This window comes from Eptesicus fuscus, chromosome 1, assembly GCF_027574615.1.
Source record: "Eptesicus fuscus isolate TK198812 chromosome 1, DD_ASM_mEF_20220401, whole genome shotgun sequence".
In the NCBI taxonomy this organism is placed as follows: domain Eukaryota; kingdom Metazoa; phylum Chordata; class Mammalia; order Chiroptera; family Vespertilionidae; genus Eptesicus; species Eptesicus fuscus.
In genome coordinates this window covers 38,560,900-38,579,554 of record NC_072473.1, presented here as the reverse complement: position 1 = coordinate 38,579,554, position 18,655 = coordinate 38,560,900, and the positions used below count along the sequence as shown (strand labels likewise).

General features: G+C 44.1%; 1 protein-coding gene across 1 annotated transcript in view; it reads left to right on the top strand.

The window, feature by feature from the left end:
• The window catches only part of ATP7A (ATPase copper transporting alpha), a 225,279-nt gene that overhangs the window by 80,835 nt on the left and 125,789 nt on the right, over window positions 1-18,655 (top strand). The window contains exon 2 of the mRNA XM_054721139.1: window positions 17,887-18,027. Coding sequence (XP_054577114.1) covers window positions 17,908-18,027 — 120 coding nt within the window. The 5' untranslated portion in view covers window positions 17,887-17,907. The remainder of the gene's footprint in view (window positions 1-17,886; window positions 18,028-18,655) is intronic.

Below are 18,655 nucleotides of genomic sequence, written 5' to 3'. Positions count from 1 at the left end.
CCACCTGATTCCCGCTCTGCCTCAGACCTATACCACCTTATTGTCTGTATCTATAGGTAATGCATATATGCATATAAGTTCTTTGGTTAATCTCTTCCTACCAACCCCCTTCCCTCTGAGATTCATCAGTCTCTTCCATGTTTCCATGCCTCTGGTTCTATTTTATTCATCAGTTTATTTTGTTCATTAGATTCCTTGTTTGTTTATTTTGATTTTTAGATTCAATTGTTGATAAATAGTATTTATTGCCATTTAATTGTTCATACTTTTATTTTGTCATCGTCATCATTGTCCTCCTCCTCCTCCTCTTCAAGAATACCCTTCAACATTTCATGTAATACTGGTTTGGTGGTGATGAGCTCCTTTAGTTTTTTCTTGTCTGTGAAGCTCTTTAATGGACCTTCAATTCTAAATGATACCTTTGGCTGGATAGAGTAATCTTGGTTGTAGGTCCTTGCTATTCATCACTTTGAATATTTGTTGCCACTCCCTTCTGGCCTGCAAAGTTTCTGTTGAGAAATCAGCTGATAGTCGCATGGGCTCTCCCTTGTATGCAACTAACTGTTTTTCTCTTGCTGCTTTTAATATTCTCTCTTTGTCTTTAACCTAAGGTGACCAGATTTTAACATTGGTAAAGCGGGACACCATTGACCCGGGGTGGGGGTTCTTGATTAAAAATTTGGTCTATATTGTAATCGCTTTTGGTTTTTTTAATAAAAGGAAATTCACTTCTTAGATCATCGTTGAATTTGCATCCTCTTTTCTTACTCATTATGTTAAAAATCTAAAAAAAATAATTTAAAATTATATTATAAATTATTATATACATATTGCTTAAAAACACAGTAAGTAGCCCTAACCGGTTTGGCTCAGTGGATAGAGCGTCGGCCTGAGGACTGAAAGGTCCCAGGTTCGATTCCGGTCAAGGGCATGTACCTTGGTTGCGGGCACATCCCCAGTGGGAGGTGTGCTGGAGGCAGCTGATTGATGTTTCTCTCTCATTGATGTTTCTAACTCTCTATCCCTCTTCTCTTCCTCTCTGTAAAAAATCAATAAAATATATTTAAAAAAAAACAAAAAAACCACAGTAACTAGGTACATAATTACATGAACATATTTTATTGTTAGTTTATAAATTAAATTAATTTGATTGTTATAAAGTAACTATATTTTAAAAATTATTTTAATTTTAATCCTATATTTCTTTCTAAATAATAACAATACTAACTTGTATTATTTTTCCTCTGAAGTTGCTGTAACATAAGTCGTAAGTGTCACTTTCAAGGCCGGTGCTAGACTTTTTGCCACCACTATAAAATATAAATAATACAAGTACTGTCTGCTAAATTCAAGAAAACTTATGTATTTATGAAATAAATAAATAAATAAATTACTTACCTAAATTATCTGAATAGCTGATTTGTAATGACATCACTTGTTTAACTAGCTTACTAGCACGCAGTACGATGTGTATCGTCTGAGAGACAGTTACAAAATGTTTTCGTCGTTGCCAATCCCAAAAAATGCCATTGTTCATTAAGTCCAAACAATGGTGGTCGAATTCTAACAACTGATCAACAATGCGAACTTTGATAAACAGTTCTCGATAATACAATTATTTGTTATTATTAAAGTTTAACATTATAAAATTAACAAAAATAATATAAAACTCATATCCTGGCTAAATAGCCACATGGCCGCCAAAAACCGTATATTCCCTTCCTGCTCTCCTGCTGTTCCCTAGCTTGTCGTGCATTCTTTCCAAAAATCGGGACTTTTTTAAAACGCCGCAGGACGTGGGACAAATTGTTAAAAATCGGGACTGTCCCGCCAAAAGCGGGACGTCTGGTCACCTTACTTTAACCCTTGGCATCTTAATTATGATGTGTCTTGGTGTGGACCTCTTTGAGTTCATCTTGTTTGGGATGCTCTGCGCTTCCTGGACCTGTAGTCTATTTCTTTCACCAAGTAGGGGAAGTTTTCTGTCATTATTTCTTCAAATAGGTTTTCAATATCTTGCTCCCTCTCTTCTTCTTCTGTCACCCCTATAATATGAATGTTGGTACACTTGCAGTTGTCCCAGAGGCTCATTACACTATCTTCATATTTTTGGATTATTTTTTCTTTTTGATCTTCTGATTGGGTGTTTTTTGCTTCCTTATGTTGCAATTCATTGATTTGATTCTTGGAATCCTCTACTGTACTGTTGAATCCCTGAAAATGATTATTTATTTCAGTTGGTATATGCTTAATTTCTGACTGGCCCTTTTTCATGTTCTTGAAATTCACACTAAGATCCTTGAAATTCTCACTAAGTCTCTTGAAACTCTCATTAAGATCCTCGAACATCCTTTGTTTTGAACTCTGTACCTAGTAGTTTGTTTGCTTCCATTTCATTTAGTTCTTTTTCTGGAGATTTCTAATGTTCTTTCATTTGTGACATGTTTCTTTGTCTCCACATTTTGGCTATTTTCCTGTGTTTGTTTTTATGTATTAGGTAGAGCTGCTTTGTCTCCTGGAATTGGTAGAGTGGCCTTGTGTAGTAGGTGTCCTGTAGTGTCCAGTGGCTCAGTCTCCCAAGTCACCTGAGCTGGGCTATGTGCATAGTCTTGTTGTAGTTGAGACTTGATTGCTATTGGTGTTGTAGTTGAGACTTGATTGCTGTTGGGAGGAATTGACCTCCAGGCCAATTGGCTATGAGGACCAGCTATGTGACAGCAGTGGGAGACCTGCTATGTGACAGCAGTGGGAGACCTGCTATGCAGGAAACACCCATATGGAGCAGGACTTACTTCAGTGGGGATTTCATGTTAACTGAGTCTGCCCCTGGAATGGGTCACTTGTGGATGTGTAGAGTTGTAATCTGGTGTGGTCTGAAGCTGTCCACTGGGTGCACTGGCTCTGGTGGCTCCTGGGACGTACAAAGTCAGCCACTGCCTGGGCCACCCATCAGGAGCTACAAAGTGATCTACGGATGGCTGCTACTTGTGTTGCTTGTAAGTGCCCAGGCTAGGCCAAGCTATGAAGCAAGGCAGGTTGCTGCTAGTGCTGGGTCTTGGCCTCTTATTGATAGGTATGGGGCATGCTGATGCCAGCAGCTTCTTGTTTAAGTGATTTTAGGAAACTTTGAAGCCTGAGTCAGGACAGGCCATTCATATAGAAAAGCCATTGCAAACAGTTTGGGTGGGGCTGTAAAGTGGATGGGGAGGGATATCAGGGAATCACTAGGGGAGAGCAAACATTGTGAGCCAGGCTGATGGAAACTCAGATATGGATGACCCTTGCGAGCACCCCTGTCTGTGAGAAATCTGCCCTTGAGTTCTTGCTCCAAAGCCAGAAAATCCAGTTCCTGCCCATATGTCTCTGGATCCCCCAAAGCTGCTTCCCCAGTGCTGGAGCTCAGAGGGAATGATTCCATGTAATTCCATTCTAGGGCCCTTTAATAGGAACTGCTGGGTCTCCAGAAGCCTCTGTGTCACTCAGCCATAATCCCTGCTGGTTTATATAGTGTGAAGTTAAAGGGACTTCTCTTCCCAATTCTGGAACCCTGGGCTGGGGTCTGGTATGGGGCTGGGACTCCTTGCTCCTCATGGGAGGCCTCCACAATCGAGATATCCCTCCCAATTAAAGCACAGACACACGTGGGTGTCAGACCAGATGGTTCTTTGCTGCTGCCCCTCCTACCAATCTCAGTGTGCTTTCTTCTTTTACTTCTCTAGTTGTAGGACTTCCATTCAGCCAGATTTCAGGTGGTTCTGCATGATGGTTGTTCTCTATTTTAGTTGTAATTTTGATGTGGTTGTGGGAGGCAGCAGCAAATATAGGCATTTACCCATGCCGCCATCTTTGTTCTCTCGGGATCATGATTTTTTTTTACCTTGAATAAAGGCTGCTTGAAGTAATTAAAAACAAAAATTAGATGAATTTGTTCTTTTATATTGAAGATATATTTTAAGTCTCTTTATGTAAGAACTAGAGGCCCGGTGCATGAAAATCGTGCATGGGTGGGGGTGTCTCTCAGCCCGGCCTGTACCCTCTCCAATCTGGGACCCCTCGGGGGATTCCAGACTGCCTCTCATAATCTGGGACTGCTGGCTCCTAACCGCTTGCCTGTCTGCCTTCCTGATCACCCCTAATCACCTCTGCCTGCCTGATAGCCCCTAACCACCTCTGCCAGCCTGCCTGATTGCCCCTAACTACTCCCCTACCAGCCTGATTGTCCCTAATTTCTCCCCTGCTGGCCTGATTACCCCTAACCGCATCTGCCTTGTCCCGAAACCAGGACCCAGGATTCCCCCCTCCGGCCGGATGCAGGCACCCGGGACCCAAGCTTCCCTCCCTCTGGCCGGCCACAGACACCCAGGACCTGGGCCAGCTTGCCCTGGGCCTGCCACATCTGCAGGGTACCATGGGTGGGCGGCTTTGCCTGGGTTGCAGCCACAGGTGTCCGGGCCCACAGGGCGTGCGGCTTGTCCCTCTCCCGGGCTGCAACCCCAGCCACTGGTGCCTGGGATTGTGGGGTGGGCGGTTTGTCCCTCTCCCGGGCTGCAGGCACAGGCACAGCCGCTGGCGCCTGGGACCGTGGGGCATGTGTCTTGTCCTTCTCCCAGGCTGCAGGTGCAGGCACAGCCGTTGGCACCTGGGACCGCGGAGTGTGCGGCTTGTCCCTCTCCCTGGCCACCAGCGCAGGCGCAGGCGCTGGCAACCTGGACCATGGGGCGGGCGGCTTATCCCTCTCCCAGGCTGCAGTCTGGCTGGTCCCCATTCCTCTCTCGAGAGTTCATTTGTGCCTGGCTGGTCCCCATTCCTCTCTCGCAAGTTCATTTGTGCCTGGCTGGTCCCCGTTCCTGTCTCCCCAGTGTTGAGTGTCTGAGCAGTTATGGCATGAAGTGTGAGGGCGTGAAGATGTGAGGGCGTGATGACCATTTGCATAGTAGCTCTTTATTATATATCCGTGGTCAGCAAACTGCGGCTCGTGAGCCACATGTGGCTCTTTGGCCCCTTGAGTGTGGCTCTTCCACAACATACTCGCCTGGGCGAGTCTATGTTGAAGAAGTGGCGTTAGAAAAAGTTTAAGTTTAAAAAATTTGGCTCTCTGCCAAAGCCGGTTTGGCTCAATGGATAGAGCGTCGGTCTGTGGACTGGGGGGTCCCAGGTTCGGTTCCGGTCGGGGGCATGTGCATTGGTTGTGGGCGCATCCCCGGTGGGGGGTGTGGGGGAGGCAGCTGGTCGATGTTTCTCTCTCGTCGATGTTTCTGGCTCTCTGTCCCTCTCCCTTCCTCTCTGTGAAGAATCAATAAAATATATTAAAAAAAAAATTTGGCTCTCAAAAGAAATTTCAATCGTTGTACTGTTGATATTTGGCTCTGTTGACTAATGAGTTTGCCGACCACTGTTATATAGGATAGGTAATAATGTAACATTAACTTAATAAGAACCAGTGGACATAACTTGTTATCTATTCCATTTGGAATAGCTTTAGCTATAACTTTAAAAGGAAATAACACAAATAGACTAACAGTTATGAATCTATTTCAGCTTAGGGCACATTAAAAATTACAATAGTTCCACAATTAGTGCTAGTTGAAATTAAGTCTGAACATGGTGGGCCACAGGATGAATTTTTCTTTCATCTTTTCTAAGATTTTTTTTACATGTTGTATAGATGAATAGGTATGGAAAACAGCATGGCGGTTTCTCACATATTAAAAATAGAACTACCATATGATCCAGCAATTCCACTACTGGGTATTTATCCAAAGGAAATAAGATCACTATCTCTAAGATATCTCCACTCCATATTCATTGTAGTATTATTTACAACTAGAGGCCCAGTGCACGAAATTCGTGCATGGGGGTGTGTGTTCCTCAGCCCAGCCTGCATCCCATCCTCTCCAATCTGGGACCCTGCTCACAATCCAGGATTGCTGGCTCCCAACTGCTTGCCTGCCTGCCTGATTGCCCCTAACTGCTTCTGCCTGCCAGCCTGATCATCTCCTAACCACTCCCCTGCCAGTATGATCAATGCCTAACTGCTCCCCTGCTGGTCATATTGCCCCTACTGCCCTCCCTTGCCAGCCTGGTCACTGCTAACTGTCCTCCCTTTCCAGCCAGGTTGCCCCTAACTGCCCTCCCCTGCCAGCCTGGTTGCCCCCAACTGCCCTCCCCTGCTGGCCCGGTCACCCTAACTTCCCTCCCCTGCCAGCCTGGTTACCCCTAACTGCCCTCCCCTGCTCGCCCAATTGCCCCTAACTGCCCTCCCCTGCTGGCCTGGTCTCCCCTAACTGCCCTCCCCTGCCAGCCTGGTTTCCCCCAACTGCCCTCCCCTGCTGACCTGGTCGCCCCAACTTCCCTCCTATGCTGGCCCGGTCACCCCTAACTGCCCTCCCTTGCAGGCCTGGTCACCCCTAACTGCCCTCCCTGGTCGGCTTGGTTGCCCCCAACTGCCCTCATGGTCCCCCCCAACTGCCCTCCTCTGCAGGCCTGGTCCCCCCCAACTGCCCTCCCCTTCAGGCCTGGTCACCCCCAACTGTCCTCCCCTGCAGGCTTGGTCACCCCTAACTGCCCTCCCCTGTAGGCCTGGTCCTTCCCAACTGCCTTCCCCTGCAGGCTTGGTCCCCCCAACTGTCCTCCCCTGCAGGCCTGGTCACCCCTAACTGCCCTCCCCTGCCAGCCTGGTCCCCCCCCCCCCATTTGCCCTCCCCTGCAGGCCTAGTCACTCTCAACTTCCCTCTCCTGCAGGCCTGGTCACCCCTAACTGCCCTTCCCTGCCAGCCTGGTCCCCCCCCAACTGCCCTCCCCTACAGGCCTGGTTGCCCTCAACTTCCCTCCCCTGCAGGCCTGGGTCACCCCTAACTGCCCTCCCCTGCAAGCTGATTGCCCCAACTGCACTCCTCTGCTGCCCAGTCACCCCTAACTGCCCTTCCCTGCTAGCCTGGTCCCCCCCCCCAACTGCCCTCCCCTACAGGCCTGGTTGCCCCCAACTTCCCTCCCCTGCAGGCCTGGGTCACCCCTAACTGCCCTCCCCTGCAGGCTGATTGCCCCAACTGCACTCCTCTGCTGCCCAGTCACCCCTAACTGCCCTCCCCTGCAGGCCTGATCACCCACAACTGCCCTCCCCTGCCGGCCATCTTGTGTCCACATAGGGGCAGCCATCTTGTGTGTTGGAATCATGGTCAATTTGCATATTACCTATTTATTATATTGGATAGCCAAGACATGGAAACAACCTAAGTGTCTGTTGAGGGATGAATGGCTAAAAAAGAAGGAAATTTTGCCACTTGCAACAACATGGATGGATCTTAAGGTCATTATGTTAAGTGAAATAAGCAGAGAAATACTAATATTATATGAGCTCACTTATATGTGGAATCTAAAAAAAACACCACAAACTCATAGATACTGAGAACAGGTTAGTTCATTGCCAGAGGGAGGGGGTTGGGGTGAGAAAGATGGGTGAAGGTGGTCAAAAGGTACAAACTTTTAGTTATAAGATAAATAAGTCTGGGGATGTAATGTACAGCATGGTGACTATAGTTAAAAATACTGTATTACATATTTGAAAATTGCTAAGAGAATAGATCTTAGAATTTCTCACCACAAGAAAAAACTTGTAACTATGTATGGTGGTGGATGTTAACTAAACTTATGGTGATAATAATTTTGTGATATCTACACATATCAAATCATTATGTTGTACACCTAAAACTAATACAGTGTTATATGTCAATTTTATTTCAATTTAAAACATGAATAGTTGCAACAACAACAAAAAATAGAATGGATTTTATCAAAATTAAAAACTTTTGGGCATCAAAGAACCCTACTAATAGAGTAGAAAGATAAGACATAGAATAGGAGAAAATATTTGGAAATCATATCTGGTAAGAGATTAATATGCAGAAGTTATTTAGAAATCATGCAACTCAACAACCACCTCCAAATCCCTGTTAAAATGGGTAAAGGGCTTGCATAGACATTTCTCCTACCATTATCCTTAAATTTCTAACATGTATTCTTAACAAAACCAGGGGTTATCTCTTTCTCTATATACATTCTAAACAAGACCAAGGACCTTGGAATGCTCAATTACAAACTCCCATCCATATTATTGTTTTCTAATATTTCATGTCCACTGTTTTGTGTGTGCATATGTGTGTGTGTGTGTGTGTGTGTGTGTGTGTGTGTTTGTGACTGTGTCTGTGTTTGAATAATAATACATTTTCATGCTATAAAATTAAAAAGGTATAAGAGACTAGATCGTAATTGTTCTCACCACAAAAGAAATGATAAGTGATAAGATAGAGGTGTTAGTAATGGTGGAAGTCTTATTGCAATATAAAAAACTAGGGGCCCGGTGCATGAAGATTCATGCATGGGGGATGGGTCCCTCAGCTCGACCTGCACCCTCTCCCTCAGGGGAGCCTTCTCCAATCTGGGAGTTTCTGTCTGTCTTTGCAGTCATATGAGCAAAATGTCTGAGACCCCAACCCTCGAGGGATGTCCGACTGCCCACCGGGATCGGGCCTAAACGGGCAGTCGGACATCCCTCTCACAATCCAGGACTGCTGGCTCCCAACTGCTTGCCTGCCTGCCTTCCTGATTGCCCCTAAGCACTTCTGCCTGCCAGCCTGATCACCCCCTAACCACTCTGCTGCCAGCCTGTTTGCCCCCAACTTCCCTCCTCTGCCGGCCTGGTCACCCCTAACTGCCCTCTCCTGCAGGGTTGATCACCTCCAACTGCCCTCCCTTGCAGACCTGGTCCTTCTCAACTGCCCTCCCTTGCAGGCCGGGTGCCTCCCAACTGCCCTCTCCTGCTGGCCATCTTGTGGTGGCCATCTTGTGTCCACATGGGGGCAGGATCTTTGACCACATGGGGGCAGCTATATTGTGTGTTGTAGTGATGATCAATCTGCATAATACTCTTTTATTAGATAGGATAGAGGCCTGGTACAGGGGAGGGGCCAGCTGTACCAGGTGTTCCTCATCAGGTTGGGGTTCCCTTGGGGCGTGGGGCAGCCTGAGCGAGGGGCCTGTGGTGGTTTGCAGGCCGGCCACGCCCCCTGGCAACCCAAGTGGAGGCCCTGGTATTTGGAATTTATTTTCCTTCTACAATTGAAACTTTGTAGCCTGGAGTGGAGCCAAGCCTGGGGCTCCCTCCGAGGCCGGCAGCCATTTGTGTTGGGGTTATAATTGAAACTTTGTTGCCTTAAGCGGGTGGGCCCGGCCAGGGTGTGCGGAAAGCTTTGCTTCCCCTGTTGCCGGCGGCAACCCTGGTCTGCTCTCTCAAGCTCCATCCTGCCGCCATTTGTTTGAATTTGTTTACTTTCTATAATTGAAACTTTGTAGCTTGAGTGGAGGCTTAGGCCTGGCAAGGGCAGGCGGAAAGCTTGGCTTCCTCTGTTACCTAGGAAACCTTGCTCTCTGTGGCTGTAGCCATCTTGGTTTGGGTTAATTTGCATACTAGCTTTGATTGGATGGTGGGCGTGGCTTGTGGGGGTGTCGGAGGTATGGTCAATTTGCATATTTGTCTATTATTAGGTAGGATTATATTTAATAAACCAAAAACTAAATACTTAACTTACCTGCTTAGTGACTTCTTTGTTCATCTGTCAGTCGGTTTCTTTTGTTGGTCTTGATATTATTTAGCTTGTGTGGGGTGCCGTGAACTAAGATAAGTGAGGGGGAGGGGGAATTCTTTAACTAACCTGCCTATTAGTGACTTTTTTTTTTAATGAGTATTGAAAAACATGTTTATTTTATTCTTTTTTTTTAATATATATATATATTTTATTGATTTTTTATAGAGAGGAAGAGAGAGGGATAGAGAGCTAGAAACATCGATGAGAGAGAATCATCGATCAGCTGCCTCCTGGACACCCCCTACTGGGGATGTGCCCGCAACCAAGGTACATGCCCTTGACTGGAAACGAACCTGGGACCCTTGAGTCCGCAGGCCGATGCTCTATCCACTGAGCCAAACCGGTTTCGGCTCTTTTTTTAAAAATATATTTTATTGATTTTTTACAGAGAGGAAGAGAGAGGGATAGAGAGTTAGAAACATCGATGAGAGAGAAACATCGATCAGCTGCCTCTTGCACACCCCCTACTGGGGATGTGCTCGCAACCAAGGTACATGCCCTTGACAGGAATCGAACCTGGGACCCTTGAGTCCGCAGGCCGACGCTCTATCCAATGAGCCAAACCGGTTTTGGCAAAACATGTTTATTTTAATAAAAAGGTCAAATAGTAAATGTACTGGAATAAAACTGATTTTAAACATTAATTTCACCCTAGCCTAATCAATGATAAGAGAATAGGCAACAGAATTTTATTTAAACAGAGAAACTGATCTAAGGTAAAATCAATGGTGCTGAAATTGTGAACAACAATAGAACATGTGGAAAAGTAACACTTGTTTCACTGTTATACAGAAATTATTATTATTTTTTTAAAATTTTAATGAATCTTTATTGTTCAGATTACAATTGTTTCTCCTTTTCCCCCCATATCTCCCCACCACCCAGTTCCCACCCCCTGTCTGCCCTTACCTCCCCATGCTGTCCTTATCCATAGGTGTATGATTTTTGTCCAGTCTCTTCCCGTACTCCCCACACAGACACACCTTTCCCCCTGAGAATTATCAATCCACTCCCATTCTATGCCTCTGATTCTATTAAGTTCACCAGTTTATTCTGTTCCTCAGATTTTTAATTCACTTGACTTTTAGATTCACTTGTTGATAGATATGTATTTGTTGTTCATAATTTTTATCTTTTTCTTCTTTTTCCTCTTTTTAAAGAACACCTTTCAGCATTTCATATAATACTGGTTTAGTGGTGATGAACTCCTTTAGCTTTTTCTTATCTGTGAAGCTCTTTATCTGCCCTTCAATTCTGAATGATAATTTTGCTGGGTAGAGTAGTCTTGGTTGTAGGTTCCTGCTATTCATCACTTTGAATATTTCTTGCCACTCCTGTCTGGCCTGCATGGTTTCTGTTGAGAAATTAGCTGATAATCGTATGGGTGCTCCCTTGTAGGTAAGTAACTGTTTTTCTCTTGCTGCTTGTAAGATTCTCTCTTTGTCTTTTGCCCTTGGCATTTTAATTATGATGTGTCTTGGTGTGGTCCTCTTTGGATTCCTTTTGTTTGGGGTTCTGTGTGCTTCCTGGACTTGTAAGTCTATTTCTTTCATCAGGTGGGGGAAGTTTTCGTTCATTATTTCTTCAAATAGGTTTTCAGCATCTTGCTCTCTCTCTTCTTCTGGTACCCCCATAATTCTGATGTTGGTTCGCTTGAAGTTGTCCCAGAGGCTTCTTACACTATCTTCAACTTTCTGAATTCTTTTCTCTTCTTGCTTCTCTGGAGGAGTGTCCTTGGCCTCTTTGTATTCCAAATCTTTGAGTTGATTCTTGCGATCCTCTAGTCTGCTGTTGGGTCTCTGTATAATATTTTTTATCTCAGTCAGTGTATGTTTAATTTCTAGTTGGTCCTTTTTCATATCCTCGAGGGTCTCATTGAATTTATCGGCCTTTTCCATGAAATTCTTGAAAAACCTTATAACCGTGGTTTTGAACTCTATATCCAGGCATTTGCTTTCCTCCATTTCTTTCATTTATGATCTGTTTCTTTGTCTCTGCATTTTCACTGCTTCCCTGAGTTGGTAGGGTGGCTTTGTGTGCTGGGTGTCCTATATGGGCCAGTGGGTTGGCCTCCCAGTTACTTGAGGTGGACACTCTTGGTGTACCCTTGTGTACTGTGTGTCCCCCAGCAGGAGCTACAGCAAGAACTAGTTTTCTCCTCCTTTGCTTGGGCAGTTTTGGAGCAGTCTGACTGGAGCTGCAGTTTATTTGGTTAAGCTGCCACAGAACAGGCCATTTATATGCAAAAGCCACTGTGTGGAGCCTGGGCGGGTTTGTAGAATGTGCGGGGCGGGGTCTCGGGGGGGGGCGGGGTCTCAGGGCATCACTAGGCTGGGGCGTGGCCAAGGGCGATGGCTGGCTTCAGCCGTCTCTGCCTTTCCACGTTTCCAAGTCCCTGTGCCCCGTGCTCCAGCGCAGTAAAACAATGATTGCTGGGCACACCTCTGCAAAAAAGTCACTCTCACTTTCCGACCTGATGGCCGAGAGTCCAGCTTCTCCCTGTAGGTGTCTGGGTCCCCCGTGTGTCCCCAGAAACTGGATTTCAGAGTGATCGGGAGCTTGTCTCCCTGCAGGTTGAAGAAAAGCCGCGCACCCAGTCGCCCGCCGCCAGCTGGATTCGAGCGCCTCCCTACCTCAGCTTTTCAGCCTTTGGGCTCCTTTCTCTTCTTAGTTGTAAATCTTCCACTCAGCCAGCTTTCCCGTGGTTCTGGGTGGTAGATGTTTTGTCTTTTAGTTGTATTTTTGAAATTGTTGTGCGAGGCAGCAGATTAGTTGTTTAACTTTGCCGCCATCTTCGTTCCTCCCACCTAGTGACTTTTTTGTTGCTGAATTTCATTGGCTAAATCTTCAATTGAAGGTTGGTGTTTTGTACACTTCAGGCCCAAGCAAGCGCTACTAACTTCATCTGTCAATCTGTTTCTTTTGTTGGTTTTGATATTATTTAACGCTGAGAATAAGGCCTCACAAAAGTATATAGAGGGAAAAATTGTGAGTAAAGCCATTCTATATTTTTCAGGGTGCTAAAAGTGTCTGGTAGTCGGTTCCAGGCACTCCAAATTTCCTGTTCATAGTGGCACTCCTCTTGATTCTCCAAGCGGCACTTTTCCAGATTCTCAAGCTTTGACCTCAAGTCGACAAACACCTGAGCCCAGATACTGTCTTGAAATTCTGCAAGTTGCATCTCCAAATCATCAATTTGCATCCATTGGAAACCATTTAATTCCAAACTATTGTAGACTACTACATCAGGATACTTAATTATTTTCATGGTCTGTTCTAGACTTCGAAATTGACTAAATCTATCACTAAACTGGTCAAGTAATGAGTCTAAGACATGCTGGTACTTCATATGCAAGAGTTCCATTTCATTTTGTACAGCTGCACTGGCCTTCTCAAAATACTTTGTTACTCGAGGAAAATACTTATAAGTTTTAGTTTCTACATCTTGAAAATTTTAACTTTACTTTCAAAAGCTTTTATGTATCCAAACATAACATCAATACTTTTGCCAAAACCTTGTAACTTTAAGTTCAGTTCATTAATATGAACAGAGAGATCTGTAAAAAACATCAGGGTGTTGACCCACTTATCATCATTAAGCTGAGGAAAGTTTCCCAGATCCTTATCGTCAAGAAATACCTTAATTTCTTCAAAGCACTCCACAAAGCGCTCAAGAACTTTGCCTCAGCTCAGCCATCTTACATTATTGTACATCAGCAGTCCACTGTAGGTGGAATCAATCTCTAGTAAAAGTACTGAAAATTCTCACTTGTGAAGGGGGCGAGCAGCTATTAAATTAACTATTTTTGTAACAACTGACATTAAGTCGTTTAAGTTGGTGAATCCTGCCTTGGCACATAAAGCCTCCTGATGGATAATACAATGAAAAGGCACAATCGGATGTCCAATAGCTTCTGTAAACAATTTGACAAATCTGACTTTTTCCCCCACCATATTTGGTGCCCCACCTGTCATCACTGACACAACTTTAGAGATATCAATGCTTAGGTCACGAAATGTTTGTATAACAACCTTACATATTTCGCTTCCTGATTTACTTGTTGAAACTGATACTAACTTTATCAACTCTTCTCTCATTGTGAGACCATCAGAATATCGACTAATAATGGCCAACTGAGCATGTGATGTGACATCAGTAGTTTCATCAAGAGAGATCGAAAAATGTTTACACTTCCTTATGTCTCTCTTTAATTGATGTTGTACGTTTGTGTTCAGTCTCATTATTTGGTCTTTTATGATATTTCTACTGAGTGGTAACTCAGATATTCTCTTAATAATTGCATCTTTATTCTGCGTATCATGAAATAGAACTGGTGCACATTTTAGGAGAGTTTCTTTAATAAATTCTTCCTCACTGAGCGCTTTTCCATGCTGAGCTATAGAGTGAGCAATGCTCAAACCTGCAGATGTTAAATTTGTAGAGCCTTTCATAAATTTAAGGATGGAATTAGATTGGCTCTTATAAAGGTGTAGCTGCCTGGAAATGTATTCCTTCCTTTCATCCTCACTTTTTTCCAAGAGCTGGGAATGATTAGTTTCAAAATGTCTATTTATATTTCACGTTCTGCTTACTACCGTTTCAGTACATAGAATGCAAAATGATCTGCCATTTTTTTCTATAAAGCCATACATCTTGTTCCATGTCTCTTGAAAGGGTCGGCCACTGCTACTACCACTTCTTTTACTAAACCTTAGTTTTTTATTTTTTGGGTTCTCCATCAGGGGGCCAGTGACAGAAGATAGAATTATAGATAGCTTGTTAGGCCTGCAGGCAATTAGGGGTTAACTAGCCTAACTAACCACAAAATGGTGCATATAACTGTCTTTTAGGAAAGGGCAGGGTTAATAAGCAGAAATAGGGGTTAATAAGGATGCGTAACAGTAATAGTGGTGAAATGGAGTCTGCACTATGGAGCAAGATGGTGTTCCTTATGTGAATTAAAATGGCTGCCGCTATTTCTAATGGCAGGAAACGGCACCCATAGCACGCCACAAACCCTCGCCTCTCCCAGCCTCCCCCTCACTTATCTCAGTAATGATGGATTAGAAATCCATGACACCCCAGAACAGTAGATAATGGTTGCTGTGGTTAACTGTTATTCGGTTACTGGTAATGGCAGGGCCCCCAGAGATGTGTCCCCCGTTGCGTTCCCCTGCTCCCTGCTCTGCTGGCGGAAGTGAGGGCAAAGATCCCGGCTTAACCGGAAGTCCCAGAACTAGACGCTCTGTGCCGGACTTCTGTTGTTTTGGCCTACAGACCTCCGGCACAGAGTGTCTAATAGGGGAGGATGAAACATTTGCGACTAGAGTCTTAGAGTTAGACTAGACTCTAGTCGCAAATGTTTCATCCTCAGGAGGAGCAAATGTTTCATCCTCGGCATGCAGCTGCCTCAGCAGCTGCATGTCATCAGAAATGGCTACGCGTGTCATTGCTGACATGCGTGTCATTGGTTCACCATCACTGGTCTAGGAGATCCCACAATGCATCTGCCACCAGAACTATGATTCCCAGCATTCCTGGTGCTCCCTGCACTCTGGGCTTTCGCTTCCGGTCCAGGGGCTGCCACCAGAACTATGATTCCCAGAATTCCTGGTGCTCCCCATGCTCTTGGTTTCTGCTTCCGGTTCACGGGCTGCACAAACCAAGAGGACTGAGAACTCCAGCTGCCCCCAGGCTGGGCTGAGAGGACTGGACACTCTAGTGGCATCCCCGGGACCAGCATGTCCCTGTGGCCAGCGCGTGCCTGCACCGGCACCGAGCAGCCAGGGTCCTGGGGACGCCTGCCACATCTCCCCGGCTACGCGGAGGGTGGGTGGGTGTTGCACCTCACCCCCGGCCGCTTGGCGCGTGTGTGCATGCATGCTTCCCACAGGCCCGCCATCTTTGTTGGGTTAATTTGCATACTCACTCCTGATTGCCTGTGGGCGTTGCAGAGGTATGGTCAATTTACATATTTGTCTATTATTAGTATAGACTAGAGGATTTGTGCACTGGTGGGACCCTTGGCCTGGCCTACGGCGATCAGGCCGAAACTGGCAGTCTGACATTCCCTGAGGGGTCCCGGAGTGCTAGACAGCACTCTGCAAAATTGCTGTCACTCTGCAGCTCCTGCATTGAGCATCTGCCCCCTGGTGGTAAATGTGCATCATAGCTACCTGCTGGTTGGCCGGTCACTTAGGCTTTTATTATTATATATATATATAGATGTTTCAAGCCAACACATTGTACACCTTTAACTACACAATTTTATAAGTCAGTTACATCTCAATTTTTACAAAAGGTATAAAAAGCCTGGCTGGTGTGGCTCTATGGTTGAGTGTTGACCTATGAACCAGGAGGTCATAGTTTGATTCCTGGTCAGGGCACATGCCTGGCTTGCAGGCTCGGTCCCCAAGTAGGGGGCCTGCAGTAGGCAGTTGATCAATGTTGTCTCTCTTCATTGATGTTTCTCTCTCTCCCTTCTTCTCTGAAATCAATAAAAAAAATTTTTTTAAAAAAGGTATAAAAAGTTATATTGTGAAAATTCTTTTTCTCATGCATATCCCCTAACCACCCAGTTCTCTTCATCAAAGGAGACCACTGTTTTCATGGGATATATTAGGTTAATCTATATGAAGTTGCCAATCTTCGACTACTTTGATATGCAGCAATGGCAATTTTATGCAGTTCAAACTAATATCAATGAAAAAATCAGATTCCTATTTTTATGGAATTTTCATTCCAGTGGAATTTGTATTAGTTAATTATTTTAGTGTAATAAATTATCCCAAAATGTACTGGCTGAAAACAACAAGTATTTATTATCTCAGAGTTTCTCTGTGGGTCATGAAATTGGGAGTGGTTTAGCTGTGTGATTCTGGCTCAAGGTCTCTGATGAGGTTGTAGTTAATATGTTGGCTGGAGCTGCAGGCACCTAAAGGCTTAACTGAGTCTGAAGAACCAATTTCCGTCCGGCTGGTGTCGCTCAGTGGATTGAGCATTGTCTTATGCACCAGGAGGTCACTGGTTCAATTCTGGTTCAATTCCTGGTTGTGGGTGCCATTAGGAGGCGTGCAGGAGGCAGCCGATTGATCGATCGATGTGTTCTCTCTTATCGATGTTTCAATCTCTCCCTTTCCCTTCCTCTCTAAAAAAAATATTAAATCAATAAAAACATTTTATAAAAAGAATCACCTTCCAAGACAGTTCACTCACCTGGCTGTTGTCAGGAAGTCTCAATTTCTCCACATATGAACCTTTTTGTAAGATTGCTTGAGTATCCTCATGACATGGCAGGTGCCTTTCCCCAGAATAAATGATTCAAGACAAGACAAGGAGGAAGCCACAATGACTTTTCTCTCCCTCTTGCAGTGCCTTTTATGACTTAGTCTTGGAAGTCACACCTTGTTGCTTTCACCATATTCTATTTGTTGGAAGCAAGTCACTGAGCCCAGGACACACTCAAGGGGAAAGGAGTTAATTTCCACCTCTTGAAGCAAGGAGTAAACAAAAAATTTGTGAATATGCTTTAAAACCATTGCAGGAAGACAGATAAAAAGCAATAAACATAATAAATAAGATATAGACAACATTAGAAGGTGATAAGTTCTGTGAAAAAAGAAAAATAGAGCAGAGGTAAAGGGAATCAAGTGTGTGTTTATGGAAAGATGTGGGTTGCAATTTTAAACAGGTTGGTCAGTGTAAGACTCATTAAGAAGGTAAAGACTTGAAAGAGATAAGGAAGTTAGCAAAGCAGATATCTGGAAGGAGAAAGTTCCAAACTAAGGGAATAGTGAAAGCAAAAGCCCTGAAATGAGACTAACATGAGATGAGAGAAAAAAATACTGTCTCTATTTTATTAGTACTACTAGTGGCCTGGTGCACGGATTCATGCACATTGAAAGGAAATTAATTAGAAGAAATACTTTAATATCACTATTCGCCCTTTTCTGTAATAGATGTGTCAACCAAATTCATAATCGACAATGACAGATCAAAACACATGCGGGCGATTGGTGCCAGCTAGAGCTTTATATGTATCGCACATGCACTAGTCAATGTTTATTTTTAAATTGCTTGTGTGCATTATATGTACCGGCTGGTCGGTCGGTCGGTTGGTCGAATGGACATATGGTCTGTCACTTAGCCTTTTATAAATATAGATATTTTCAATTGAGGAGGTGGGGGAAAATGAGGAAGTATTATTTCCATGGCTGAAATGAATGAATTCATTGTTTCTAATAGGAATGTAAAGAAGAAATCAAAATGGATCCAAGTATGGGTGTGAATTCTGTCACCATCTCTGTTGAGGGGATGACGTGTAGTTCCTGTGTTTGGACCATTGAACAGCAGATTGGAAAACTGAATGGTGTACATCACGTTAAAGTAAGTTACTCTTTGGGAATTAGTGAAGTCAGAGATTTCAGAATGGGTTTGGCTTTTCAGTGAAGTAAAGAGTTTATACTTTTTTTTGCCATTTTGGGTTTATTTGTGTTGTTTTTCCCCCCAAGGATTTATACTTCTTGTTTCTACAATATTCTTGTCTATGATTCAGACTTCTCATAAGATCTTGAGCAAATTGACTTCAGTTTCCCTTGTTTTTATTACAAATAAATTGGCTAATTGGCATATAGTGATTCTTCATGAAGTTTGATATAAAATTTCCTTATTTCAAGAGTCATGTGAAGTATGATGGCAATATGTGGGTAATTCTTTTCCATGTCTGAAACTGTAGGTGATTTTTTTTTCACATCTGAGTTTCATATTCATCTTGGCCAAAGAGGGCAAAGTAAGATTTGGATCCATTTTTACTGTTTGTACGGTGGGAAAGCAGTATTTGTCTCATTTGTTGTCTACACTACACACTCTGGTCAGCTAAGACTGTGTTCATGGTTGTGGCTAAATTTTTAAAAATATATATATTTTATTGATTTTTTACAGAGAGGAAGAGAGAGGGATAGAGAGTTAGAAACATCGATGAGAGAGAAACATCGATCAGCTGCCTCCTGCACAC